General features: G+C 39.9%; 1 protein-coding gene across 5 annotated transcripts in view; it reads left to right on the top strand.

The window, feature by feature from the left end:
* The window catches only part of PTPN4 (protein tyrosine phosphatase non-receptor type 4), a 229,810-nt gene that overhangs the window by 77,143 nt on the left and 124,973 nt on the right, over positions 1-27,694 (top strand). For 3 of the 5 annotated variants that reach the window (XM_048868477.2, XM_048868476.2, XM_048868482.2), the window contains 6 exons: positions 2,712-2,819; positions 17,470-17,512; positions 17,592-17,691; positions 24,124-24,168; positions 24,484-24,536; positions 26,977-27,097. In XM_048868477.2, the coding sequence (XP_048724434.2) occupies positions 2,712-2,819; positions 17,470-17,512; positions 17,592-17,691; positions 24,124-24,168; positions 24,484-24,536; positions 26,977-27,097 (470 nt within the window). Of the gene's footprint in view, positions 1-2,711; positions 2,820-6,275; positions 6,612-17,469; positions 17,513-17,591; positions 17,692-24,123; positions 24,169-24,483; positions 24,537-26,976; positions 27,098-27,694 lie in introns of those variants that run through there. The other 2 variants (XM_048868484.2, XM_048868481.2) reach the window with 2 other exon arrangements.

A 27,694-nucleotide genomic window follows, 5' to 3' on the forward strand; every position in this document is an offset into this window, starting at 1 on the left:
GTTAATATCGGTTGTCTTTTGCTTGTGTGTGTGACATTTTTAATCCTTTGCGTTAAGAATTATTTTTAATTGACTTGTTTAACTACATGTGCCTCCTGATTTCTTAATATTTAATAAAAGACCAGTTTTTTCCTTCTTCTTTTTTCTTTTTCAGAAAAAAAGACTTTGTTTTCATAGTAAATCTGGCAATTATGAAGTGAAATTAAACAAAGCTATAGGGGAGCTACAAAAAATAGGCTTATGCAATAGGAACCTTAATATATGGAGCCATAGTCAGAGCACTCCCTAGTCAGAGCACTTTTGGGCTTAGGTTTTGTAGCTGAGGAAGCAAAATTTAACTGAGTTTTCAGCTGCTTAATGTTATGTTCTTTGGGAAACTTAGAATGCTAGGCCTCCAAGTAAAAAGCTGTTCTAAAAATGTCTTTACTACAATGTTGGATTTTTAAAATACTTTCTAACTTCTAACATTAAATACAATTTTGGGCCTAAATTGAAAGTGCTTTTAGTAACTTGTTTTCTGGCTTTTATATTTTTCGGCTATTCCTATCAGATGGTCAGCTTTATGAATCTTACTTTCCTTGCACTTTTTTCAGTTCTTGTTGTGGTGTTTTTTAATGGTTATGCTGTGCTAATGCCTTTTTCTAGATATCTGGCTTCCTTTTACTTAGGACCAAAGTATCTAGTTCTGAAGCACATTTAGGTCTTGAATATTTGTTTTTCTTTTTTATTTCAAAAAATTGCTGTAGTGAAAGGGATGCTATAGTTAAGAAGCTATTTAACTTCAGTACGTAATCACTTGAGAAATGTATGTTTTTTGCCACTAAGTAACAAGAAGTTAAGTTCTGATGAAATCTTTTTCAAATCTGAACAAACTCATAATGTGTTGCTCTTTTTCATTTTTTCTCTTCCTCCCCCTGTGTCTACATTACAAACGTCTACTGTCATAGTTCTGTCGGTCAAGAGGGCAAAGAAGTGTGATCCCTGATGAACATAGCTGTGTTGGCAGAAATCTGTAGAGTAGATTCAGCTATCTGCAAAACTGCGCTTTTAACTTGTTTCACTCATGGAATGGGAATGGCTTTCGTATTCTGATAAAAAGTGCAGCTTTGCTGGTGTAGCTGCGTCCACGCTAGGAACGTACTGCTGGTATAGTATACCACATCCCTGTACCACTGTATAAAGTGCTGCTAGCATAGGCATAGAAGGGGGGTAAAACATTTTTTGAAGATATTTCCTGTTTTTGGACTATTAGGGCTAGTCTGCACTGGCAACATTTAAAGCGTTACCGTGGCAGCGCTTTTACGTGGCTTGTATAGTCGCGGCAGAGAGCTCTCCCTGCGCTCTAAAAAAACCCACCTCCATGAGGGGCGTAGCTACCAGTGCTGGTGCACTGTCTACACTGGTGCTTTACAGCGCTGAAACTTGTTGTGTTCAGTGGGATGTTTTTTCACACCCCTGAGCGAGAATGTTGCAGCGCTGTGCAGACAAGCCCTTATTCTCCCTTTATTTATTGATTGCAAGCCAAGCATTTAAATTTGCAAGTATTTGAATGAATTATTATAGTGTACTGTTAGGATTTGGCATTTGGGAGTAGAGCAGCAGCCATCTTGTATTAAAGAGGGAAATGATTTTGTTTCTTATTTTAGTGTAGGTTTTTCCTGATTTGATAAAGTTTCAGCATTTAAAAGGTTGTGTGGAGCTTGCTTGGTACTAGAATAATGGAAAACATTATTATGTTATCTAATCAATCATCTCTAATGCCTCCTACTACTAATATGGGATTTGTCCTTGAATTTTTTCTGCCATTCTGTGCTGATTAATGTTAATTATCTCTAAGGATTTGCGGGACGGGTTCACAACTTTCCTTGGAAAAGTGCTTATTTAAATGTAAGTCAGTACAGGATAATAACCCGTTTGCCGAGACTTGTCATAATGGATCACTGTGTTTGAATAATTTCATTTAGTAACCAGTAGAATGGTGCAGTTTTCAGACTCTATCAATGGTTTATATATCTTCTTATGGAAAAAGTGAGGCCTTGTAATGAAAATAATGTCCAGTCATTGGCCCTAATTAAAAAGTTTAGCGCTTAGTCTGTGTTCTCTTCAGTAGGTTCTTTTAGAGTAAAATTTGTCTCCGAAGACATCTTTAAGGATATTCACCATCAATCAAAAATTCATACAGCTCTTTAAATATCCATGCGGTGTAACTCTGCAAATATTTTTCAGTAATTGTGTTGATTTAGATGTAGAGAATGATTTGCAAATGAAATATTAGATTAATTTATTTGGGCTGAAGAGTGATATTGGAATGTTCTGAAAAGCGTTACCTGAAATTCTGTCATGTCCTAAAAATGCCAATTTAGTTTATTGCTTTATTTTGTCACCTTTTTGAATCGTTTTGCTATTCATCAAATTTGTTGTTAAATGCTTTATGGAACAATTGCATAGCTACTGTACTTTCTGTTTCTGAGGGCAACAAGAAATTCCTATATAGCCATTTTTAATTGAGGAAAAATAAGTTCTGTTTGTGGCAATGAGAGAAGTATCTTATTTAAAAATTATATTGTACTGAGAGAAATTTTGTGGATTTTTGGATGTAAATTTTGTGAACACACCTGAAATAAGCTGTAGGTGTTGTGCATGCATGAAGCAGTCTGTCCATTTAAAGTTGGCTTTGATTTTAAACAATATGACTTTTTTTCCTTCTCCAGAAAAACGATCAGGGACAAGTTTTGTTGGATATAGTGTTCAAACATCTCGATTTGACAGAGAGGGATTACTTTGGTTTACAGCTGGCTGACGATTCCACTGATAACCCAGTAAGTTGCATCTGTTTTCTTAACTAATTTTTTTTGCATGTTAATAGAGTTTAGGGATTTTGTTTCAGTATTCAGAGAATTTGATTAATATTTTTGGAGTTCTTATCTAATTCTTATGTCCATGACAGCTGATATATTCAGTAGACTCAATTTTTTTTAACAAATCTGAAATATGGCATAAGTATTCTTTGATATGCTTCAGAAAGAACTGTCTCTATTCTGTTCTTTAGATAAAGCTGTTCCATGAGTTATTCTTGCGGGTGCAAGTCTTCACCTGGTATCTCTCACACTGGAAAACTATTTCCCCCCAAACAATTAAATTATGGTTGTACTTACTTTCCCCTCCCATCTTGGTATTTCAAAATGTAAGAATTGGGGTCAACCTTTTTTTTTAAAAGATTGTTTGAGAGGCCTCTTGAGATTCTGAGAGAACACTATGGAGTTCCCTCTAAGGATATGCCTAAACTAGTTTTGTGACTAACTCAGGTTAAAATGGGACCACAAACTTTATTCTAGACAAACCCTAAGACAACACAGAAAGTTCAGGGCTTGGGTATCTTGTAAAGAAGGCAGGTCAGTTGGGGGATATAGGAGAAGCTGGATTCGAGAGAAGTCCTCACTGATTTTCCCTGCGTCTGGTAACCAGATGCCCCAGGTTCTGATCTCTTCCGTTCTGTCCAGCTCTTGTAGGTCTGCCCCGATGCTATTTTCTTTCATGCTGGAGAAGTCCTTTTTGAAGCATACTTCCCTTTCCCTTCACCTCCCTCTCAAGAGCGGGGGTTTCCTTAACCCCTAGAAGAGAGGTACAGGCTGGACAGACTCAGCTCATGGCTCCCTACCATCATCAATTGATCTAGGTTAGGGGCTGGCCCTAAAGATCTCTGGTGTTGCTCACTGGCGCCCTTAATATCAGAAGAGATTTGTTCTTTACAGTTAGCCTGTCTTCCCCAGGAGTCCTGTCTCTTCTGTTATATCTGAGAAGAAACTCCCATACGGGAGCAGCTGAGCTCATGAAAACTCCTTTCACTTTTTTTCTGTTAAATATAGACCCATTTGGAGCCACAACTGACCCTGATCCTTTTTTATAAAATAAGGACTGGGTGCGCAAAAACACTGAAAGCTGAATAAATCAGAAAGTTTTCAGATTTCAACTTATAATTTGTTATGTGTACAGCACAGTAAACATGCATAGGGTCTCTTTTCTTTGCCCCCGAATATTTTTAATCTGAGTTCAACTAACAGTCTGAGTTCATTCTGAGTGATGATAAATGGTAGGGTTATGATGAGGGTTTAAATAAACATAATGTGGTTGCTTTATTTGCTATATGTGTATATTGTTCATTTACCATTTTTGAGTACAAAGTTGATCAGTGTTAAATTTAAGAGTCACATTTTAGATTTTTTAATAAATGATTTAAGGTGCCTACATGGACACAATAGTAAGAATTTTGTACAGGAAGGCATAATAGAATAAATGACTTCATAGAGTTAGAAAGATGCAGTGATAGAGAAGAGTGGAGGTGAGATGAGGATGTGGGAAAGGAAAAGGCAGGTAGTGTGGTGATGCTGTGCAGGCACAGTTAAATCAGCCTGCAGCAATGAGGTGTGGAGTGAACTAATCAAATGGCCATTATGTGGTGAAATGTATGCAAGTTAGTTAAATGCAGTAATTAAATGGAGTGGTCTGAAGGCATTAAAGACAGGAGAAGTTTTAAAAAATAAAAAAGGCAGATGAAATGCAAACTGAGTAGGGTTTGTAGATAAAGTCATTACTAAAAGTTCCAGCCGTAACATAAATGCAGAAGACACTGATGGCACTCGTTTGCTGTCCGCTCTTGCTGTGGGGCTTTGAGAAAGTTGACTGTACTCTATCTTGAAACATGAAGCTTTAATAATCTTCTTATGCAGTGCTGCCAAGGAAGAAAGTTTCTGCTGTGTAGAATAGCCTTTTTCTCCATTGCTCAGAAGGTTTTAATGGATTTGTGGCCTTTAACTACAACGATGACATGCTCTGTCTAGTTTAAAGAAGGTGGGGATGGTCCCAATTTCTATAGCGCACAGGCCCAAAAATTCTGTAATCTGACCCTGCCTTACTATATACTTGAGCCTAAATATGGCATTTACTCGAGCAGTGGAAGAAGAATTGCACAGTTTAGGTTACCTGGTTGTCAAAGTTTAGTGAAGACTTAAAGAGGATCTTAAGGCTTCAAGCCACTTCGCCAAAAGCGTGGAAACACTTTCAATGGAATGGAATGGGATGGTAATATTCCAGCTAGTTCTTCAGATTATTCTCCTGCTCTAACTGGGATCACTGTCTTACTTGGGTTCAGTTTGAGTTCGGTGTTCATTCAGGTGATGACCTGTAGGCATTGTGACACGTATATGATGTTGATCGTTGTGCCTGGGTAACAAAATGTACATCTGGGCATCATCAGCATACCGATGACAGCAGAGTTTGTGGCACCTCTGAAATTCTCCAAGTGGTCTCATGTAGATATTTGAGGTGGAAGGACAGAATAGATCCCTATGGGCCTCCACAGGTGAGAAACTTTTAAGAGGAGGACCATTTGCTATCATCATATAAGTGGGTCAGCAGAACCTCGTGGCTAACTTTGTCAAAAACCTGCAGAGAGATAGAATAGGTACAGGTTTGGCGACAAAGTGTTAATGCTTATAGTCATCAAGTGAAAGCTGAAATGAGTATGTGACTCTTGTTAAATCTCTGTATACTGAATTGAACGATTGTCTTTAGCTGGGGTACAAGGTAGTTTCCATATTATTTGGCTACCAGTTAAAAAAATTGATTTTCAGATTATGCGTATACATAGAAGATAGGTTTTTTTTATTCCAGTCCAAAACTGTACACATCTCTGAATCCATTATATATTGTGTAGTCCAATATCTAGCAAGGAGAATCAGTTTATTGCCCTAAAATAATGAATAAAAGACTTTTCTGAGCATGACAGTGTATAATCATAGTTTACATGCCTTGAGTGGCAGTGAGTTCTAACCTTAGAAATATCAAAATCAAAGTTAGAAAAATACTAATTGTTGGATCTAATGGTAACTTTCAATTATGTCTTTTATTATTGCTGTTCTGTTTGTTATGGTTAGAATGTTTGTGCAAGAATTTTCATTGTAGTTACTGGTTTGTAATCATCTAGAAGACACTTCGTGATACAGTGTGGAAGGCACTATAAGCACAAAGTAACCTACAATATGGCTAAAACTCTGACAGTGTAATTTTGAGTTACTTGGGACAGTTTAAGGCAGGAGTGGCCAGTTCCAACTTTTTCTTCTGTCTAGCAACTCCCTCTGTTGTTTACAAAAGTTATCCAGCCCACATCAGAGCATCTGCTCAGAGCATCTGAGAGGAAGGTGGGATTGGGAGGAACATTATACCTGACAGGGCACAGGTACTGAACACCTCCTCCTTCCTCTTCTCCCCCTGTACAGCCAGCAGCACTGCAATATTGCACAGATGAGACTCAAATGAGGCTCTTTGGCAGCCTCCCACACCCTTTGCCCCTGCCAGCACTGCCAAAGCTATGCAAGAGCGGAGTCCTTCTCTCTAAACCTCCATACTCCACTCCATACAGTCACTGAGCCATGCAGCACCAGAGCAAAGATGAGGCTTCTTTTCAGTCTCCTTCCTTCACATCTGCTGCTACTGCCACTGCTGCTGAGTTTACAGGATTAATGGAATCAGCTGCTTCTCTGACCTCTTCAGATGGAACATGAAGCAGAGGGAGAAACTCCCAAAGAGAAGGGGAAGAGGAGAGACTCCCTCGGGTATGGAATTCCTAAATATGGTGGGGGGTAGGAAGGAGAGCTGGCATTAATATACAAAATGAAACTGCAGATAGGGGAAAGTCTCAAAAAAGGTGGAAGATTGAGTTGATTTATCAGGGTGGAATGCACAGAAACGTAAGTTGATGAGGAGAGGAAGAAATGTTTCATACATACCTTTATTCAAAAGAGAGAAAATAATTGTCTTTAACAGATCTCGGTTGGGGCTTCTTGATCAGGGTTGGGCAAACTTTTTGGCCTGAGGGCCACATCAGGGCTCCAAAACTGTATGGAGGGCTGGGTGGGGAAGGCTGTGCCTCACTAAACCCTAACCCTATCTGCCCTCTCCCACTTCCCAACCCCTGACTGCCCCCCGCCCCCCAGAACTCCCGACCTATCCAACCCCCCCTACTCCTGGTCCTCTGACCGCCCCCTCCTGGGACCCCACCGCCTATCCAACCTCCCTGCTCCCTGACTGCCCCGACCCCTATCCACACCCCCGCCCCGACAGGCCCCCTGCGTCCCCACCCCCCCTCTAAAGCCCCTTTCAGAATGCGGCCCTGCGAACATAGGCGGAGGACTCAGGAGGAGCGGGGCAGCCGCGCAGCCGGAGAGAAGTGGCAGTTTCCCCTTCAAAGCATCGCTTCTCTCTACCCAGCTGTGTGGCTGCCCGGTGCTCCTCCTCAGTCCTCCGCCCGCGCACCCGCACTGCCTGCCTGCTCCCCTGAGGCTGCAGGTGAGCCTTCCTTCCTGCTCTCCTCTGCCCCCACAGTGCAGCCCCCTCCTGTGCTGGGGTTGTGGTGCGCTGAGGCTGTGGGGGAGGGGGGAAAAGCGGGGAAGAGGCCGGGAGCTCAAGGGCCAGGCTGGACGGTGGATGTGGCCTGCAGGCTGTAGTTTGCCCACCTCTGTTCCAGATGCTTCTGTAAAACATTTAATTAATAAATAATTAAATGCAGTATTTAACTTAGCTATGCACAAACTAAAATTGTACAAACTGCTAAGTTTGTCTCTTGTCAATGAACTTTTTATTCCCAACCCATGGACTGTAACTGAACAGGTAGTTCAGCCCTTGCCACTGAGGCCTTATCTAATCAAGGATTTCAAGGCGTGATGTTAGCATGTTAGTTAGTGTGTGCTAACTCAGTGGTTCTCAACCAGGGGTCTGGGCCACCCTGTGGGGCTGCGAGCAGGTTTCTGGGGGGCCACCAAGCAGGGCCAGCATCAGACTCACTGGGGCCCAGGGCAGAAAGCTAAAACCCCATCACAGGGGACTGAAATCTGGGGCCCCGAGCCCAGCCACCTGGGGCTGAAGCCAAAGCCTGAGCAATGTAGCTTCGCGAGGCCCCCTGTGGCGTGGGGCCCTGGGCAATGCCCCTAATGCCGGCCCTGGCTTTTATATGCAGAAAACCAGTTATTGTGGCACAGGTGGGCCATGGAGTTTTCTATAGCATGTTGGCAGGGCCTCAGAAAGAAAAAGGTTGAGAACACCTGTGATAACTAATAGTATTTAAAATGTATTATAGACAAAGCACTTGACCAGTTTTGGCACCTGTTGATGGCAGTTGTCTATGACTTATTTACAGTGGATTTTAGAAATGTGTTAGTTAGCATGTTCTAGGTAATGCACATCATAATCCTAATATGTAAAAGTCTAGAATGTGTTTGGCACCCTTGGTTTAAAGATCACTTGCATTAATTTTTTTTTCTTTTCTGGAAGCATTTTCTAAATATTAACAAGGCAGCCTATAAGGACAAGATAGATCCTTGTTCTTAACTGTCCTGTGGTGCTAATTTGAACTTGACAGAGTGTAATAAGGTGCCATATAGCAGTGGTTCTTAACCAGGAGTACACATACCCCTGGAGAGGTCTTCCAGAGGGAACATCAACACATCTAGATATTAGCTTAGTTTAACAGACTACGTAAAAAGCACGAGTGAAGTCAGTACAAACTAAAATCATAAAATGACTTGTTTATATTGCTCTATATACACTATACACTGAAATGTAAGTACGATATTTATATTCAAATTGATTTATAATTCTGTGGTAAAAATGAGAAAGTAAGCAATTTTTCAGTAATAGTACGCTGTGACACTTTTGTATTTTTATGTCTGATTTTGTAAGCAAGTAGTTTTTAAGTGAGGTGAAACTTGGGGGTATGCAAGACAAATCAGACTCCCGAAAGGGGTACAGTAGTCTGGAAAGGTTGAGATAACCATTGCTGTATAGAATGTTAAAATAATGATTTTTCACTATAAACTGTTTTTATTAGTCTGGAATAAATAAACAGTGATACAGATTAAATGGGAGATTCACCCAGATTTAATCTTTAAAGAGAGGCTATGTGTGAATACCTCCTGGTGACATATGTTTGTGTTCCTGCATTCTTTATTAAAATATACTTAATACATTTTTTAAAAATCCAAAAAATTACTTAAGTAAGCAGGTGCACATTAAAGTAGCCATCTTATTCAAGCTTTTATAGAAAATACATTTTACAAAATGTGTGTTCTACATTTTATATAAACAATTATGAAGTGTTTTTTATATTTGATGTGTGGTCTGTATTTCTTGAAAAGTTTCTCATTTCATCCCATTAAGTATTTACTGGTTTTAAGACTAGACTTTACTGCTTGTAATATTATATTCCCTGCTTATTTTCTGTTATGAGCATGTCAAGTTTGTGTCCAGACTTAGATTCCATCCTTTTTTGTGACAAGATAGCATTGTTGTTCTCAACATGTGCACAGGATGAACAATAGAAATCCGTGACCTAGAAAGCAATTCTTGAATGTTGCGCGTACAGTCAGTAATCTACCCCCTTTGCTTTCAGTGGACACTGAATGCTTTTTGTTCCTTAGGATAGAAAGAATTGGACTTCCATAGTTTCACAAAGAAAAACAACACTTTAAATAGGAGGAATAATGGCTTTTGTGCCCGCCCCCCCCCCACCTTCTCTTTCATCTGTTTTACTGAATATCTATTGTGTGTGTAAGAGATTGAGGTCCTCAATTACTACAGTAATGTTCCTTGACTTGTTTTATTAGAGAGGACTACCTCTATGGTACTTTTCTCCCTGGAATGTGAGACTACAGAAGGAATCTAATACTTTCAATGATGTTTCCTGATTTTTCTAAACTTTCTTTTCCTCTTTCTCCTGGCCGTCTGTGGCTTAAACCAATAGAACTCAGTCTTTTTCCAAATAAAGCTGTTCAGCACATTTTAGATGTTTTTTAATTGGGGTTTTCGTCCATGATTATATCACTTGTAGGCTGTTCTGATAGGGATACTGTCAAGGTAATAATCATATTTAACCTCTTCATTCCAGACTCTTTCCTCAAGGAACAAGGTTGATGGGGAGAAAAACATTGATATAACAGGGAAATAAATGTGGATGTGGGAGAGCTAGGAGTTGTCTTTTGACTTAAATAAAAGAACAGTAACATTCAACACAATTCTTTCTTCAGACAAACTCACAAAATTGCAACGGCTGTGGCCATCTTATTTCCCATTTTCTCCCTTCCTTCCTGACTCTTATATCCAAACTCCCTCTAGTGTTCTGCTGTTATGTGTGTAATGCTAATTGAATACAATGGTGTAGAAATGGGGGCAGATGTGATTAAGAAGCAGCCCTGCAGAGCTTAGAGGGAGCCTCAGAGTTATCTAGTGAGCATGTGATTAAAAGGTTAGTGTCTTTTTTAGTTCTGAAACCTTCTGGGCTTTGAGCAGATAATTACATACCATAAAAGGGGCACGTCAGAACTAGAATGAAACAGACATCTTACCAGTATGATTTACTGTATACATTTGTAGAGTATTCAGTTATAATTACTTTTAGCATTTATGTTGTTAGTTTACTTTTTACATTCCCCCCCTTTACCTGACTGGGAGTCTTGGGGCATGCTGCCAACATGGAAACCAACCTCTCCTGCCCCCTGAAAAGCTACATCTCCTTTATCTGCAAAATCATTCAGGCTGAGGAGGCACACTGCTCAGCAGGATGAGCAAAAAAAAAAATGAAGAATGCACATTAAGTCAGCGGAGTGCGTCCACAGTACCGTGGCTAGCATTGACTTTCAGAGTGTTGCACTGTGGGTAGCTATCCCACAGTTTCCGCAGTCTCCGCCGCCCATTGGAATTCTGTGTTAAGCTCCCAATGCCTAATGGGGCAAAAACATTGTTGCGGGTGGTTTTGGGTACATCTTGTCAGTCGCCCCTCCCTCCATGAAAGCAACGGCCGACAATCGTTTCGCACCTTTTTTACATGCAGATGCCATACTGCTTTCAGCAGATAGTGCAGTAGGACTACTAACCATCGTCATCGAACCACTGTTTCCGCTGCAACTCTGCTCCCCTGCGCTTGTCTCGATAGCAAATTTCTTCATGTTGGCTGTCATGGGCTCCCGCTTCCGCTGCAACTCTGCTCTCCTGCATCCACCTCGCAGGTCCTCTCATCGTTCTCTATAAATATCTATTCTCGTGGCATCCGTTGTCAGCCATCGCTTCCGCTACAACTTTGCTCTCCTGCAGACGCCTTACCACGGCAAGCATGGAGCCCGCTTAGATCACCGCGGCAGTTACGAGCATTGTAAACACCTCGCGCAGTATCCTGCAGTATGTTCAGAACCAGAACCTGCAAAAGCAGGCAAGGAGGCGACAGCAGCGCAGTGACTAGAGTGATGAGGATATGGAACAGACGTCTCTCAAAGTACGGGCCCCAGCAATTTGGACATCCTGGTGGCAATGGGGCAGGCTCATGCCATGGAACGCCGATTCTGGGCCCGGGAAACAAGCACAGGCTGGTGGGACCACATATTGTTGCAGGTCTGGGATGATTCCCAGTGGCTGCGAAACTTTCGCATGCGTAAGGGTACTTCCATGAAACTTTGTGACTTGCTTTCCCCTGCCCTGAAGCACAGGAATACCAAGATGAGAGCAGCCCTTACAGTTCACAAGCAAGTGGCGATAGCCCTGGGGAAGCTTGCAACGCCAGACAGCTACTGGTCAGTCGGGAATCAATTTGGAGTGGGAAATCTGCTGTGGGGGCTGCTGTGATCCAAATAGCCAACACAATCATTGAGCTGCTGCTATCAAGGGTAGTGACTCTGGGAAATGTGTAGGTAATAGTGGATGGCTTTGCTCCAATGGGATTCCCTAAACGTGGTGGGGCGATAGACAGAATGCATATCCCTATCTTGGGACCGGACCACCTTGGCAGCCAGTACATAAACTGAAAGGGGTACTTTTCAATGGTGCTGCAAGCACTAGTGGATCACAAGGGATGTTTCACTGACATCAACGTGGAATGGCCGGGAAAGGTACATGACGATCACATCTTCAGGAACTCTGGTCTGTTTGAACAGCTGCAGGAAGGGACTTTATTCCCAGACCAGAAAATAACCGATGGGGATGTTGAAATGCCTAGAGTTATCCTTGGGGACCCAGCCTACCCCTTAATGCCATGGCTCATGAAGCCATACACAGGCAGCCTGGACAGTCGTCAGGAGCTGTTCAACTATAGGCTGAGCAAGGGCAGAATGGTGGTAGAATGTGCATTTGGACATTTAAAAGCGCACTGGTGGAGTTTACTGACTCGGTTAGACGTCAGCGAAACCAATATTCCCATTGTTGTTACTGCTTCCTGTGTGCTCCACAATATCTGTGAGAGTAAGGGGGAGATGTTTATGGTGGGGTGGGAGGTTGAGGCAAATCGCCTGGCCACTGATTACGTGTAGCCAGACACTAGGGCGGTTAGAAGAGCACAGCAGGGCGCGCTGTGCATCGGAGAAGCTTTGAAAACCGGTTTCGTGACTGGCCAGGGTACGGTGTGACAGTTCTGTTTTGTTTCTCCTTGATGAAGACCCACCCCCTTGGTTCACTCTACTTCCCTGTAAGCCAACCAACTTCCCCCCTTCGATCACTGCTTGCAGAGGCAATAAAGTCATTGTTTCAAATTCATGCATTCTTTATTAATTCGTCACACAAATAGGGGGATAACTGCCAAGGTAGCCCAGAAGAGGTGGGGGAGGAGGGAAGCACTGGGTGGGGGTGGTAGAGGAGGGAAGGACAAGGCCACACTGCACTTCAAAACATATTGAATGCCAGCCTTCTGTTGCTTGGGCAGTCCTCTGGGGGGGAGTGATTGGGTGCCTGGAGGGGGGCCCCCCACCCCCTGTGTTCTTGGGCATCTGGGTGAGGAGGCTGTGGAACTTGGGGAGGAGGGCAGTTGGTTACACAGGGGCTGCAGCGGCGGTCTGCTCCTGCTGCCTTTCCTGCAGCTCAGTCATACGCCGGAGCATATCAGTTTGATCCTCCAGTAGCCTCAGCATTGCATCCTGCCTTGTCTCCTCTTGCTCCTGCTACCTCTCCTCTTTCACATCCCTCCTGTCCTCGTGTTCATTTTGTGCTTTCCTGGACTCTGACATTGCTTGCCTCCACGCATTCTGCTGAACTCTTTCAGTGCTGGAGGACTGTATGAGCTCAGAGAACATTTAATCGCGAGTGCGTTTTTTTCGCCTTCTTATCTGCGCACTCCTCTGGGACGAGGTGATACGGGGAGTGTTAAAACATTTGCAGCTGTGGGAGGAAAAAAAGGGAGAGTAGTATTTAAAAAGACACATTTTAGAGAACAATGGGTAGACTCTTTCACAGTGAACCAACCTGTTAACATTACATAGCACATGTGCTTTCGGTACAAGGTCGTGCCCCTCCTGCCCCCAGTGGCTAATAGTGGAGATGATTTCTTTTCAGCCACAGGCAAACAGCCCAGCAGGAACGGCCGCCTCTGAATGTCCCTGTAATAAAATTCCCCTATTTCAACCAGGTGACCATGAATATATCACTCTCCTGCGGATAACGCAGAGAGATAAAGAAGGGATGTTGCTTGAATGCCAGCAAACACTGGGACCATACGCTGCCATGCTTTGTTATGCAGTGATTCCAGACTACGTGCTACTGGCCTGGCATGGTAAAGTGTCCTACCATGGAGGACGGAATAAGGCTGCCCTCTCCAGAAACCTTTTGCAAAGGCTTTGGGAGTACCTCCAGGAGAACTTCACTGAGATGTCCCTGGAGGATTTCCGCTCCATCCCCAGACATGTAAACAGACTTTTTCAGTAGCGATGTTGATTTCAGCGCTAATCCCCTCGTTGGGGAGGAGTATAGCAATCGATTTTAAGAGCCCTTTAAGTCGACAAAAATGGCTTCGTCGTGTGGACAGGTGCAGGGTTAAATCGATCTAATGCTGCTAAATTCAACCTAAACTTGTAGTGTAGACCAGGGCTTAGTGAAATATGACATCTTAAACTGGGACAAAATATCTTTTTATTGAAAAATGTCTGCCAAACAGCGGAGAAAACTACCAAAGAGGTCCAGACAGTTCTTGAGGATTCCTTTAACATCAAGACAAAGGAAGCTGTGCTCTTCCTGAAAGATTCATATGGTGGTATTTAGTCTTTGGGATTTAATACATCAGTCCCTGGAAGGAAACAACCCAGACTGCTGAGTTATTCTAGAGAGGGGCCCTCTGCTTACTGCTATAGCCAACAACGATCTTCTGAACCACCTAGAAAAAGTAGGTTTCAGAGTAACAGCCGTGTTAGTCTGTATTCGCAAAAAGAAAAGGAGTACTTGTGGCACCTTAGAGACTAACCAATTTATTTGAGCATAAGCTTTCGTGAGCTACATGCATCCGATGAAGTGAGCTGTAGCTCACGAAAGCTTATGCTCAAATAAATTGGTTAGTCTCTAAGGTGCCACAAGTACTCCTTTTCTTTTTTCTAGAAAAAGTAGAGATTTCAATGGAGGAAAGCCTCTGCATAGTCATGCTGTGTCCATCTTCAAGTAGCAAATCTGACATATTAGTCAAGAGCCACTTGGAGCATTTAGAGGATCTATTTACTTTCTTTCCCTTTCCTGTCCCTTCTTTTGGCAGTTGCCTTTTTTTATTTTCCAGAAACTTGGAATCACATCACCTCAGGATCTTAGAAATCATCAGAATGTGGGTGTTGCATTCAATTTCAGAACCTTCCTAACACCCAACCCTCTTCAGGAACCACTCATGAGAGATTATTAAAAATGAGTTTACATCTGAATCTTGGAGCAATAGAAGTGCCTCTAGAATTCAGAGAGAAGGGGTTTTACTCACATTTTCTAATCCTAAAGAAGGGGTATGCCGCACAGTTCTGGATTTGAGCTGTCTCAACACCTTAATCTGCCACTTCAGATTCAAATCCCTAACCTCTCTAATCCCATTTTTAGATCCCCAAAACTGGTTCATGCTGTTAGCCTACAGGACACATGCTTTCACATATCAGTCTACACTGCACACAGAAAATACCTGCAATTCCAAGTGGGAAATTACCACAATTAGTGCAGAGTCCTGCCCTTTGGTCTTTCAGCAGCACCAAAAGTAATTACCAAGTGCTTGGCATTCATGATGGCTCACCTGAGAAAGCAAAGGGTACAGGTAGACCCGCACCACAATGATTCCCTCATTTGAGGGAGTCAATGCAACAAATGAATGACTCCATTTCATATGATCCTACAACTTTACACTATGCTGGGTCTCAGAAGCAATAGAGAAAAGTCAACTTTAGTGCTAACCCAAAGGATAGAGTTCGTAGGGGTAGTGTTAGATTCCACAACAGCAAGAGCTTATCTGCCATAAAACAGATTCAGTAACATTGTAGACCTCATCAACCAGCTGCAGGGTCACCCTTAAATGTCAGTAAGAGTTTGCCTCTGTTTTCTTGATCACATTGTTTTCTGTATTTACATCACATGGCATGCCAGACTATATCCACCTTACAAAACTAGTTGAAAATGGCGTATCTACCAAACAGAGATCATATGAACATGGGGGTACTAATCCCCTGAGAAGTCCTCTAATAGTTAAACTGGTAGAAGGACTCTGCAGGTTTGCAAACGTGGATACTGTTTTCTCCACTTGTCACCAGGGCACTGCTAATAGATGCTTGTGTGCTCAGCTGAAGAGCTTACCTGCACTACCTTCAAACCCAAGTCCTATGGGCTCCTGAAGAGAATCACCTTCATATAATATACTACAGCTCTGAACTGTTTGACTAGCTTGCACAGTATTTCTCTCTGTGCTGAGTGGACTGACAGATCAGGTGATGACAGACAACACAACGGTGTCAGCAGACAGGGAGGAGCACAATCATCAACTGGAAGGGATAGGGATGTTCAGGCACTTATGGCTGCTCTACCTTACATTGCTTTCCATAAGGATAAGGTGACCCTTCGGACTAACCCTGCATTTTTACCAGAGATTGTTTCATGCTTCCATTTAACTCAGGTGATTCATCTGCCGTTTCCTTTCCCAAACTGAACCATGGGGAAGCCAAACTGCATACCTTTGATGTAGTTAAGGCTGTCATTTTGCTGGGCATAACAAAACCATTCAAAAGCTCCCCTAGGCTAATTATAGCATTTTCAGATAGAATGAAGGATCAGGCAGTATCTAGCCAAAGATAATTTAAATGGGTCTCTAATTGTATTAAATCATACTATGAGTTAGCTAGATTAGATTTACTCATGCAGTTTGGATCCCACTCCATCAGCAGAGACAACCTGTTGATTCTCTGAGAAGCTATGAGGGGATCAGTTCACATTTTATACAGTATAATTCACTGGTAGAGGCATCAGTATCAGACACGCACTTTGGCAGAGCAGTACTCCAATCGTTATTGAAATAGACTGCAAGCACCAATCCTCCTTTCTACAAGGTCACTGCTTGTGAGTCACCAGAAGTGGAATACATTTGAACAATCACTTGGAAGAAAGAACAGGTACTTTAGCCTCCAGTAAATGGGATTATTTGAGTTGTGTTGTCCATGTATATTCTATGATCTGCCGTTCCTCCCTGCTACCATGTAGTCCTGTAACACCTAGATTCTGTCTTGAGAAAGAAACTGAGGGACAGTTGGGCCCACTCTGCTGTTTTGCTCCCTGCACGTAGGGTTCAGATGCAACCTCAATGGATTTTGCTGATAAAAAGAATCTGATCTCATGTGCATGGTATGCATGCACTCCAGAAATGAAATACATATGGACACACACCTTGAAAAACCAATATTAATTTATAGTAGGGCAAGTACTTGTTTTCTCATTTAGATCTTAGTAGGGTACTGTTGCACAGCTTACTTTTGAATGAAGTAAAGTTTTTTTAGAGTACCCTAGTTCCTTGCAGCAAGAGAAATGGAGCCTAGCTGTTTTTCAGTTGCCAGTGTCTCAAAGTATTTCATCATGCAATCTTCCCATTAAACTTGGGTTCTGAAACTATTAGTTCACAGCCATTGGAAGGGTTTTTTATGTATTTTAGATAATTTTACATGTAGTGTTTTACAAATGTTAACTAATTGTCACAGCACCCCTGCGAAATAGGTATCTTCCAGATGGTGGAAAAAATCCAGAAAGGTTGAGTAATTCAGTGTCAGAATTAGAATGTTGTGGTCTCTTGTTGTCAGTCCAGTAGTGTTCTCACACTGTTACATTCTAACCCTTATAACCAGGTGCTCAGCTAAGTAGCTAGCCCAGCTGCAGGCAACCACCTGTGAAGGTAGCTGGGAGTAGCCTTAGCTCCATAAGGTACATAGAAACAGATGCCAGAGGGAGTAATTGGGTATGTTTTTGATAACCTGTGATCTTTCAGAAAATTACTCACTGGGCTTTGCATGCCAAAAGGCCAGTTCTGCAAAAGAAGCTCAGGTATTAAGTAAGAAGAAAATAAATGTTTAACATGATCATGTCAGACTAACTTATGAAATAAGTGTTGTTTTCTTTAAAAAAAAAAGAAAAAGAAAAAAGAAAATTTTATAGTTTATCTCTTTTTTTCTTCAGAGGTGGCTGGATCCAAACAAACCAATCAGGAAACAATTAAAAAGTGAGCAAATATATTTATTTGGTCTGTTTCAAATATAATTTTTATTGAATAAGGATTTTAAAGTAACCTGATTAATTAGAAATGCTTTTGTTAATTCTAGGAGGATCTCCTTACAGTTTGAACTTTAGAGTCAAATTTTTTGTAAGTGACCCTAACAAGCTCCAGGAAGAATATACAAGGTAGGTTTAGGTAGTTTACCATTGCAAAATTCTTCTAGGAAATTTAGAAGTTGAACTAAGTATTAACAAAAAGCATAATTAGTTTTCTGAAAGTGTTACTGGAATTGTCTCTCTTAAAAACCTGCTTTATTCATGTTTTTTTGTAATGTGTTTAGGATTTTCCATAGCTGATAATTAAAATTCACATGCTGTAAGCACAAAAACCTTTAAAATGAAGCCTTTGAATACATAGTTTAGAAATATAGTGTACATATGAAATAATCTCACAGAAAACATTGTTCAAGTAGAAATAGGAAAAGAAAAGTAAGGAAGGGAAGAGAAGAGAAGAAAAAAGGAAACTTTCTTTCTCCTATTCATCCATGGGTACAAATTTAATTTTAACCCATATTTGTCTCCTGTTTGAAACATCATAATTTCTCTGAAATTATGCTAACTCATCATTCATTTTGAGTATTAGTTCCTTGGTAATTTTTTTCACTCATGTATATCAATCAGTCTTCAACTTCACTTTTATTAGTATAATATAGAAACTTATGGTGATATAGCGGCAAACTTAGCTAGTGCAAATATAGTAATTTCCGTGTGCCTATTGTGTAATAATGTGCCTAACACTCAGATTTTTACAGGTATGTAGGCATTTTTGCAAGCAGTGTTGCAGTACCTAACTGATTTAGGAGCTTAAATCTCATTTTCAAAAGGGATTTAGGCAACTGTAAAAAACTTTTTGAAAATGAGGATTAAGCTATTAAATCAGTTAGGTTTTGCAGTGTTGAGTACAGCAATGCCTGAATAGTTCTACTAATCTGGGCCTAAATTGTTTAAAGTGAATGCTCAATTGGTACCAGATTAAAAAGTGGTGAATGTCCTGTGTTCTCAAGAGGTGTGCGCAAAATTTTCAAACCAAGGTGTGTAAATGTAGATGCCTTCTCCATTTTTAGGCACCTAAGTATAAGCAGTCTGATTTTTTTCAAATTGCTGAGCATCTACGACAGAAGGTGACTTCATTGGGATTTGTAGATGCTTGGTCCCTCTAAAAAACCAGGAAGGCCATTTTTTATTTAGGTTCCCAAAGAGCCTAAATTTTCCTATCTCTGTTGTTAGAACAGGCAATTTTTTAAATTTTCAAAACTTAGATGAAATATATGATGAGATATTTTATGACATATTTGCAGAAATTGATAGCCATTTTCTTACCAGCATTGACTGTTGCTAATCAATAATTCTGTAGATGCTATCTTTCCAATCTTTCTGGCTGTGTGTAACTTGGCACATAAGGCAGATGAAAATGTCCTAAAATTGCTGTTAATATTCATGGGACCAACAGACATGAGCAACAAAGGGGCATATTTTTGGCTACCCGTTGATCCCCTGTCCATTTAAATAAACTCTTGCTACCAAACAATCTATTTTTAACATTTATTAAAATTGCTAGCTGAAAGGTTTTTAATTTAACATAACTCCATCTTTGTTGTTCTCACTATTTAAGAAGTGAATGCATTGTGCAAGCTATTTTAGACCTACATTGCTAAAGTTGCTTTAATTTCTACTGATTTCCCATTTTGTTCAACAACGTAGAAGAGATTTACGTGCCATAAGTGATACCTAGTTAGCTAACAACTAATTAACTTCACTGTACTTACAACACATTGAACACAGAATGAATTCTGTTTAAGAAAGCTTCCTCATGATGTCCTGTAAGTACAATAGAACATCGCCACAGTAAGTGAACCTAAGCTATGTCGACTCCGGCTACATATTCACGTAGCTGGAGTAACGTAATTTAGTTCGACTTGCCGCGGTAGTGTAGACAAGGCCTTAAATTCACACCTGTGAAATATTCCCCCAAAATTTTGTTTTGCATCATTTTAACACTTATATAAATTGAAGCACAAAACATAGGAAACAGGAAGTTAAATTTACTTGTTAAAAAGCAAGATAGACTTATTAATAAAATTAAATTAAATTAAAAAATAAGCTTGTTTTCCATATAGTCCACTCTTTTCTCTACACCTTGGTGTTTTAAGATGGAGATAAGGCTTTATATTAAAACAATTTTTTATCTATCATGTTAAGATTGGCTAAAGAATTACAGGTGGTATGGCCTTCAGTCTGTAGTCTTCTGTCAGTTTTAATACCTTCAGGATGACATGTAAAACTGTACTTACTATTAAGTGTGATCAGCTGAAGATCCTATAGTACTTTTTGTGGGTATTAGGGGTGTGTTAGGCCCAATGTCCTTGATAAGTGCCAGTTTGCAGAATTCCATTCTGGTCACTTTACATGCACTCTCTTTCTACTCCTGGGTACAAAATGTGGTGTTTCTTCCCCTAAATAGCTGCCACATTGCACCCCAGAGGTAACTGCATTTCACTTATGGATGGGTTGGTTCCTCGGTCTGTGCATCACATCTGTAAAAATGCTTGTGGGGTTCTTCACTATTGTTAATCTATTTTAAAAGTCCATATCAGGAACCCTTACATAACTATTTTGAGGCAGTTGTTGTTCACATACCAATTTGTAATAAAATGAAAGAATAGGTAAAAATCCTCTTAATTTTTAATGCAATAAATTAATTCTAAATGTTTAATATTTACTGTCATGACAGAATTCAATCTGTTAAATATTTTAGTACATACAGTACTTTTGATAATATAAACAGCTACATAAACAATTATTTACTATTAATTTACTGTCCCAAGGCCTGAGTTGTATGAATGCTTGTGTTGCAACTGTCAAAGCAGAAGTGGAAGAAGAAAAATACATGATGGGATCATTACCGGGGCCTGGGATGTCCCAAAGCAGTGTTTTATGTACAAGAAAGCAAGAGTGATATTTAAGTTTTGTGCTTGTGTGGGTGTGATGAAGCAGCCTCTGGTGGGACACAACTGAGAGTATCAATTCAGGACAAATTGCTTAGAGTAGGGCAGTCACAGCCCAAGGCTGGGTGTCCTTTATTATTAAGGCAAACCAAACCAGCCAAACAGAGAGGACTTCGGTTTTACCACACTGGCTAACCAGAAGTTTTATATAAGCAATTCCCTCAGATACTCCAGTTCCCTTGTATCACCACCGGCACCACTCCTTATGGGGATTAACGGTTATGAAAATCAATACCCCAGTAAAAGAAAAAAGGTTCTCCTGATCCCAAAGGACCAAGCCCCAGACTCAGGTCAATATACAAGTCCGATCTTACCCACAAATCACGCTGTTGCCAATCCATTAGAATCTAAAGGTTTATTCATAAAACGAAAGAAATAGATGAGCTAAAATTGGTTAAATGGAATCAATTACATATAGTAATGGCAAAGTTCTTGGTTCAGGCTTGTAGCAGTGATGGAATAAACTGCAGGTTCAAATCAAGTCTCTGGAGTACATCCACAGCTTGGATGGGTCATTTAGTCCTTTGTTCAGAGTTTCAGTTTGTAGCAAAGTTCCTCCAGGGATAAGAAGCAGGACTGAAGACAAAATGGAGGAGTTTTCAGGGCCTTTTATATCCTCTGCCATTTGGAAGGACCCCTTTGTTCTTACTGTGGAAAATCACAGCAGCAAGGTGGAGTTTGGAGTCACATGGGCAAGTCACATGTCCATGCATGACTCAGTTCTTTACAGGCAGAGCAGCCATTGCTCACATGCTACCTTGAACGTTCCCAGGAAAACTCCTCATGTGGATTGGAGTCTCCAAGTTCCATTGTCAGTTAACAGAGTAACGCCGTGTTAGTCTGTATTCGCAAAAAGAAAAGGAGTACTTGTGGCACCTTAGAGACTAACCAATTTATTTGAGCATGAGCTTTCGTGAGCTACAGCTCACTTCGGTGAAGTGAGCTGTAGCTCACGAAAGCTCATGCTCAAATAAATTGGTTAGTCTCTAAGGTGCCACAAGTACTCCTTTTCTTATTGTCAGTTAAGTGTTTCTTGATTGGACACTTAATCTGAAGAGTCCCTTCTCAATAAGATTCTAAAAAAAAATATGGCGGGGCAGGATAGCTCAGTGGTTTGAGCATTGGCCTGCTAAACCCAGGGTTGTGAGTTCAATCCTTGAGGGGGGCCATTTAGGGATCTAGGGCAAAAATTGGGGATTGGTCCTGCTTTGAGTGGGGGGTTGGACTAGATGACCTCTTGAGGTCCCTTCCAGCCCTGATATTCTATGATTCTAAGATGATCAAATACATCACTGGTGCTACTTAGAATCAGAGCTCTGAGAAAGAGTCCAGCGGAGGGCAACAAAATGATTAGGGGACTGGAACACATGACTTATGAGGAGAGGCTGAGGGAACTGGGGATGTGTAGTCTTCAGAAGAGAAGAATGAGGGGGAATTTGATAGCTGCTTTCAACTACCTGAAAGGGGGTTGCAAAGAGGATAGCTCTAGACTGTTCTCAGTGATAGCAGATGACAGAACAAGGAGTAATGGTCTCAAGTTGCAGTGGGGGAGATTTAGGTTGGATATTAGGAAAAAGTTTTTCACTAGGAGGGTGGTGAAACACTAGAATGCGTTACCTAGGGAGGTGGTGGAATCTCCTTCCTCAGAAGTTTTTAAGGTCAGGCTTGATAAAGCCCTGGCTGGGGTGATTTAATTGGGGATCGGTCCTGCTTTGAGCAGGGGGTTGGACTAGATGCCCTCCTGAGGTCCCTTCCAACCTTGATATTTTATGATTCTATGAAACACACTGAGATGCAAGTACCTTTTGATAGACACCTTACTTGACCTCCTTTGTACAAGATTTGGTGCAACTATAGGACCTGGTTGCAACAATGATCTATACAGTCACAGTTCCTGTCAATAATGTCATAGTGGGGCATTTGTTAATCGAGGCATCAAAACAAAAAATACAAATGCCAATATTGTGACTCAATGTGAGTTATTGTTTCCAATAGAAATAATGGCTTATGATAAAACAGAAGAATGCAGTCTCATTAGAAATCATAAGGGAATTTGCAAGAAGTGCGAGATTCACCTGTTGCCACTATACCCCTTATTATGGGCGTCGTTCTCATTTGTATTGTGCGCTTTGTCACCTTTCTAATTTAGATATTAATGTTCACTTCCTTAAAATCCTCTAAACCTTAATGAAGGGTTGGAGGAAACTTAGTATATATAACCTTTGGGTGAATATATTATGGGGACATGTTCAAATTTATCTCATCCTGCACAAAGTCTCTTTCCTTTTTCAAAGAGGCCTACATTTTCAAATATGACTTCATTTTGGGTGTCTTCATTTTTGAGTGCCCAACTTCAGACAACTTAGAGGGCCCTGGTTTTCAGTAGCTGAGTTTTTCAGCACTTTCTGGAAACCAGGGCCCTTTAAGTTATCCCAGTTTGTGCACCCAAAAATGGAGGTACCCAAAAATCAGTAGTTGCATTTGAAAATGTGAACTGTAGCTTATACTCGTAGTATATAATACGGACTCAAAGAAATACACTTAAATATAATAAAGGTTGCCTTTTTTTGGGTCATAAAATAGCTGCAATAAGTGAGTAACTTGCTGTCATCTGTTTTCTGTCACTAAATGTACTTGATTGAAAACAGTCCCCTTGTCTTGAATTTTTCATCTGTTTATTTTGCTGCTTATTTCCCACCTTAAGAGTAAACAGTGGGAGGAGCAGATCAGCTATTTTAAACAGGCTGTTCTCATTTAAAAGTCATTTAAAATAAAAGAAGAAAATACTGAAATATCCAGTTTATAGAATAAAAAATTATGGAAGGTAGGAACAATTTCAGAAAGCCTTTAACATAATGGAATAAGATTTTGCACTCAGTTTTTCTAGATTGAGGGAGGAAGACAAACCACTCAACCCTGATATTAAATTGAAACAATAAATTGGTGTCAGATATCCTCAGGTGCTAAATTAATTTCTGCTTCTGTATACCTGGAACAAAAATAAAACAGGGTTTATATATGTGTAATATGGGCTGAGTCAGGAAAAAATCTTCAGAATTGGGTGCCTAAAAGTAAACGCCTAAATCGTCCAATCTTATAAATGCTTTAGTACTTCTGAACAGCAGGCAACTTTTAGTGAGGTGCCTGAACACAGCTTTGTGTGGCTTCATTTACGGCACCAAAGTTGGATGGTTTTGTTCTCTATTTTGTTTTTCACAAGGTAGCCATTTCCTATTTTCTCCATTGGTTCTATCTTTCGGTGAAATTTGAATATTAATTGTGATGTCTTCATGAACTGTATCGTAAATTTGGATGTTCTGCAGAAGTAGATAATTTTAAATTTATGGATATATACATGACTTTAATTGCGATCTCATATTAATAGCTACCTCTCAGAGCTTAAGAAATAATGATATCTGGTGAAATGATTCTAACACAATAGTCTCAAAAGTGATATCAAATATTTCAGCTTTCTATTAAATTTAGGAAGACATTTCTGTCTAAAAATACAATCAAATTTCATCAACCCATTGTAGTATTTTTGTTTTTTAAGGTACCAGTATTTTCTGCAAATTAAACAAGACATTCTTACTGGAAGGTAAGCCTCTTCTATTATGCTGACCAATATATACAATATTATGACCAATTTGCTGAGATTGATACATTATTTAATTTTTAGCAATTAATAATTTTACATAAAGGTTATGAGCTATGTAATGTTTGCTGAAGAACTGATAAAATAGAGTTTCTTTTAGAGTACTGGCAAAAGGAAATACTTATAATAAAAATGTCTCTGAAAAACTTATGCTTTACTGTTCATATCTGTGTGTGGTAAATAAATTAATTAAATCAGAAGATTTTCAAAATGTTCATAATTTACATCAGGTGTACAGTTTTGTTTTTTTAATTATAGATTGCCCTGTCCTTATAATACTGCTGCTCTTTTGGCTTCCTACGCTGTTCAGTGTAAGTATAATTACTAACTAGGTATGAGTACATAGGTTATTTCAATTATGCCGTTTATTTTTCTGGCTTTTCAGTGATCAGCTAAGTTACCATAAGTTAATGAATAGTAATCAGCATACACAAATGGATGTGTGATGAGCTATACCTAAATCTGTGCAAAAATAGGTATTTTTTCCATCAGTGAGGAAAGGTACACCTTTTTTTCATGGATTTCATGGTATTTTCATTTGAAGTGGTCATGAAATTGTATTACTAGTAAGCTCCCAGCTTTCCATTTCCTCTTTATACTACTGTTTAAAGATAAAGTAATGCTTTTTGTGAATCTCTGTATGCTCTAAAATGTAATATGTTACTTCCTCAGTAATGAGACTGAAGCTGTTTGTAGATTTAGATATTTTTTACTTTTAACATCCAAAAGTGTGTGGAACAGGGAGTTCTGGTAGTGTCTAGCTGGATAGTTCCAGTTTACATAACTTTTATAAACACGGTTGCCAATTTTAAAAAAGATAGCAGAGCTGTAAAGTCTTGGATAGTGAAGTTTTTTGTCCTTTCTTTTTTTCTCTTCCTTTTATAAAAATCTGGGCAATTACATGGAAAACTAACATGATGCGTAGTTACACATTGTAAAATCAGGAAATGACAAAAATCAAGATGTTAAAATTACCTTAATTCTGACCCTTGTGCGTTTCTGCTATTTTAGATACTTATGTGATATTTTTTACTATACTGCTTGCCAGAAAAACGTTCCATTAAAGTGTTTGTGAAAAGTACATAGCTAAGTCTATTTTATGACATATACTATATATAAAGTATATAGCTTAGATTAGTAATGAAACTTGCAGGAATATTTGATCCAATTATGTTTCCAGCCAAGTTAGCTTTGTATTTAAATGCCTTCTCATATGAGTTGCTCTTAAAAAAAAGTCTGGGCTTCTGGTTGAAATAAAATATATAGTACAAGAATGCTGTAAAATTATTAAAATACATACCTTAGAAAAGATCTTACCATATAAATCATGACAATGAAATAAGTCAAGTGAAAAGAATTTTTTTAAAAATAGAAAATGTGTATGTATATTCACGGGTGTAAAAACATTGTTTACTGAGCTTCAGAAATTATATTGTAATCTGACTGTATTGTAAGGGCTAAATTCCCTATAAGCTGCGTGGTTGGGCAGACGCCCAGCAGGCTATCAAGTGCTGAGCCATTCAGGTGTCCCTTCCCCCGCTCCTGTGTGCTGCTCCTGCCCTCTGCCTTGGAGCTGCTCCGGGGAGCTTCCTGCTTGCTGTGTAGTGCGAGGGTGGGGGAAGGGAGACGGGTGCTCATGTCAGGGTGTCGCCTTCCCCCTGCCCTCCCACCCAGTACACCATTTCCACAGAGTTGGGGGTGGAGGGACACAACAGGGCTCAGGACAGGGGGGATGAGGGAGCTTGCTGACAGCTGTTGCTGTGTCTGAACTTGATGGCCTACTTAAAAGGGCAGCATACTTAAAGTGGGGTCATCTGGGGTACTCCTAGGAACAAGGGGACGTCAGATTTCGCGGGGAAGGGTTTATGTCACGGTCTGTGACGCATTTTTCTTTTTTCACGGCTGTGAAATTGGTAGGGCCCTAGCTATAAGGAAATAGAACTGGGACAGTCTTTAACTAAATGTGCTGCTTCACCAAAACAATAAATCAGTTACAAGATCTGAAGTTGATTTTTAAACTGGTTTTCAGTACTGTCCAATTATAGTCATGCGCTCAAAGCCTAACTTTTTAGCAATCCTACCCATTTTGTTTGTTGAAATGGGTCATACATTTTAGATTTAACAGTGCAGGAGCTGTGATCTTAATTAATGTGGCAAAATTATAAAACATGGTTTGAAAAATTATGATAGATTTCTATAATTCTAATCTTCAGTTGTTTGAATAAACTGAGAAATGAGCTGATACAAAAATAAGCAATTTTTTTGGTTTTGGAAATACCTTGGCAAGAATGCATTAGGTTAATTTTTCAAATCTTCTAGAGGATAAAATTATAACAGGTTTTAGAAAGATTGAAAATGTGAGTCCTCATAATGAAATGAAAACATGGACACACATAAACAGTGTTTGATTACAGAAATACCCTGGAGCAACAAAATTCTGTTTATTTAGGGTTAATCATTATATAGGTGGAAAGTAAGTTAAGTAAATTATAACATTAACATTTCATAAACCATTAGGCCAAGCCAGCACCTTTTTGTTGTTCAAGTCCTTTTTTAAAACTTCTTCTGTGATACCGACTGAGCTTATAACTCATGTTAAAGAAACAAGGTGAACTCAAACTTCTGTTGTCTTTGTCTGTTCTAGATCATAAGGTGTTTGAGGCCAGGACTGTATTAAACTTTGGGTGTTGTACAATGCTGAATATATTGTTTGCACTAAACAAGTAATAACCTTTCCCTTCAATCTCTTAGCCGAATTGGGAGACTACAACCATTCAGAAAACTTGCCAGGCTACCTCTCAGACTACTCTTTCATCCCTAGCCAGCCTCAAGACTTTGAAAAAGAAATAGCAAAATTACATCATCAGCATATGTAAGAATTTACAGAAAAAATTATTCTTATTTTGTCATATCACTGTCTACAGATGCTGTGCCTTTATAGAAATATTGCCTGAATAAACTTAACAGGTGAATTTTTACAATGCAGTATTTTTGCATGTCTTTATATGAAGTATTCCACAGTTTGGAGGAGAGGGAAGATTCAGAATGAGTATACTAATCTTTAAATTACTTTGAAGAAAGGCTATATATGAGACTTTATTTCTATAGTAGTGTGTGAATTTTTATAGGAAATTTTGGTTTCTTTAAGAAAAGTCTTCAGTCATTCATTATGATCTGCCTGCGTAAGGTTTCTGTGTACATTGCCTTTACCAGCAGCAGGGAATTACTGTAGAAGAGTGTATGTGGTTAGAAGTATATTAAAGAGGAGCTCTGTGAACTTCAAAAGCTCATACCTCCACCAACTGAAGTTGGTCCAATAACAGATATTATCTCAACTATCTTGTCTCGCTCATATTCTGGGACCGAGATGGCTACAGTAACACTGCAAATAACTATGGAAGATATCAAATTTTGCCATTTAAAATGGAACCTTCACAACATAAAGAAGGAGGAAGCCAGACATCCACTT

This window comes from Caretta caretta, chromosome 11 (genome assembly GCF_965140235.1).
Source record: "Caretta caretta isolate rCarCar2 chromosome 11, rCarCar1.hap1, whole genome shotgun sequence".
Taxonomy (NCBI): domain Eukaryota; kingdom Metazoa; phylum Chordata; order Testudines; family Cheloniidae; genus Caretta; species Caretta caretta.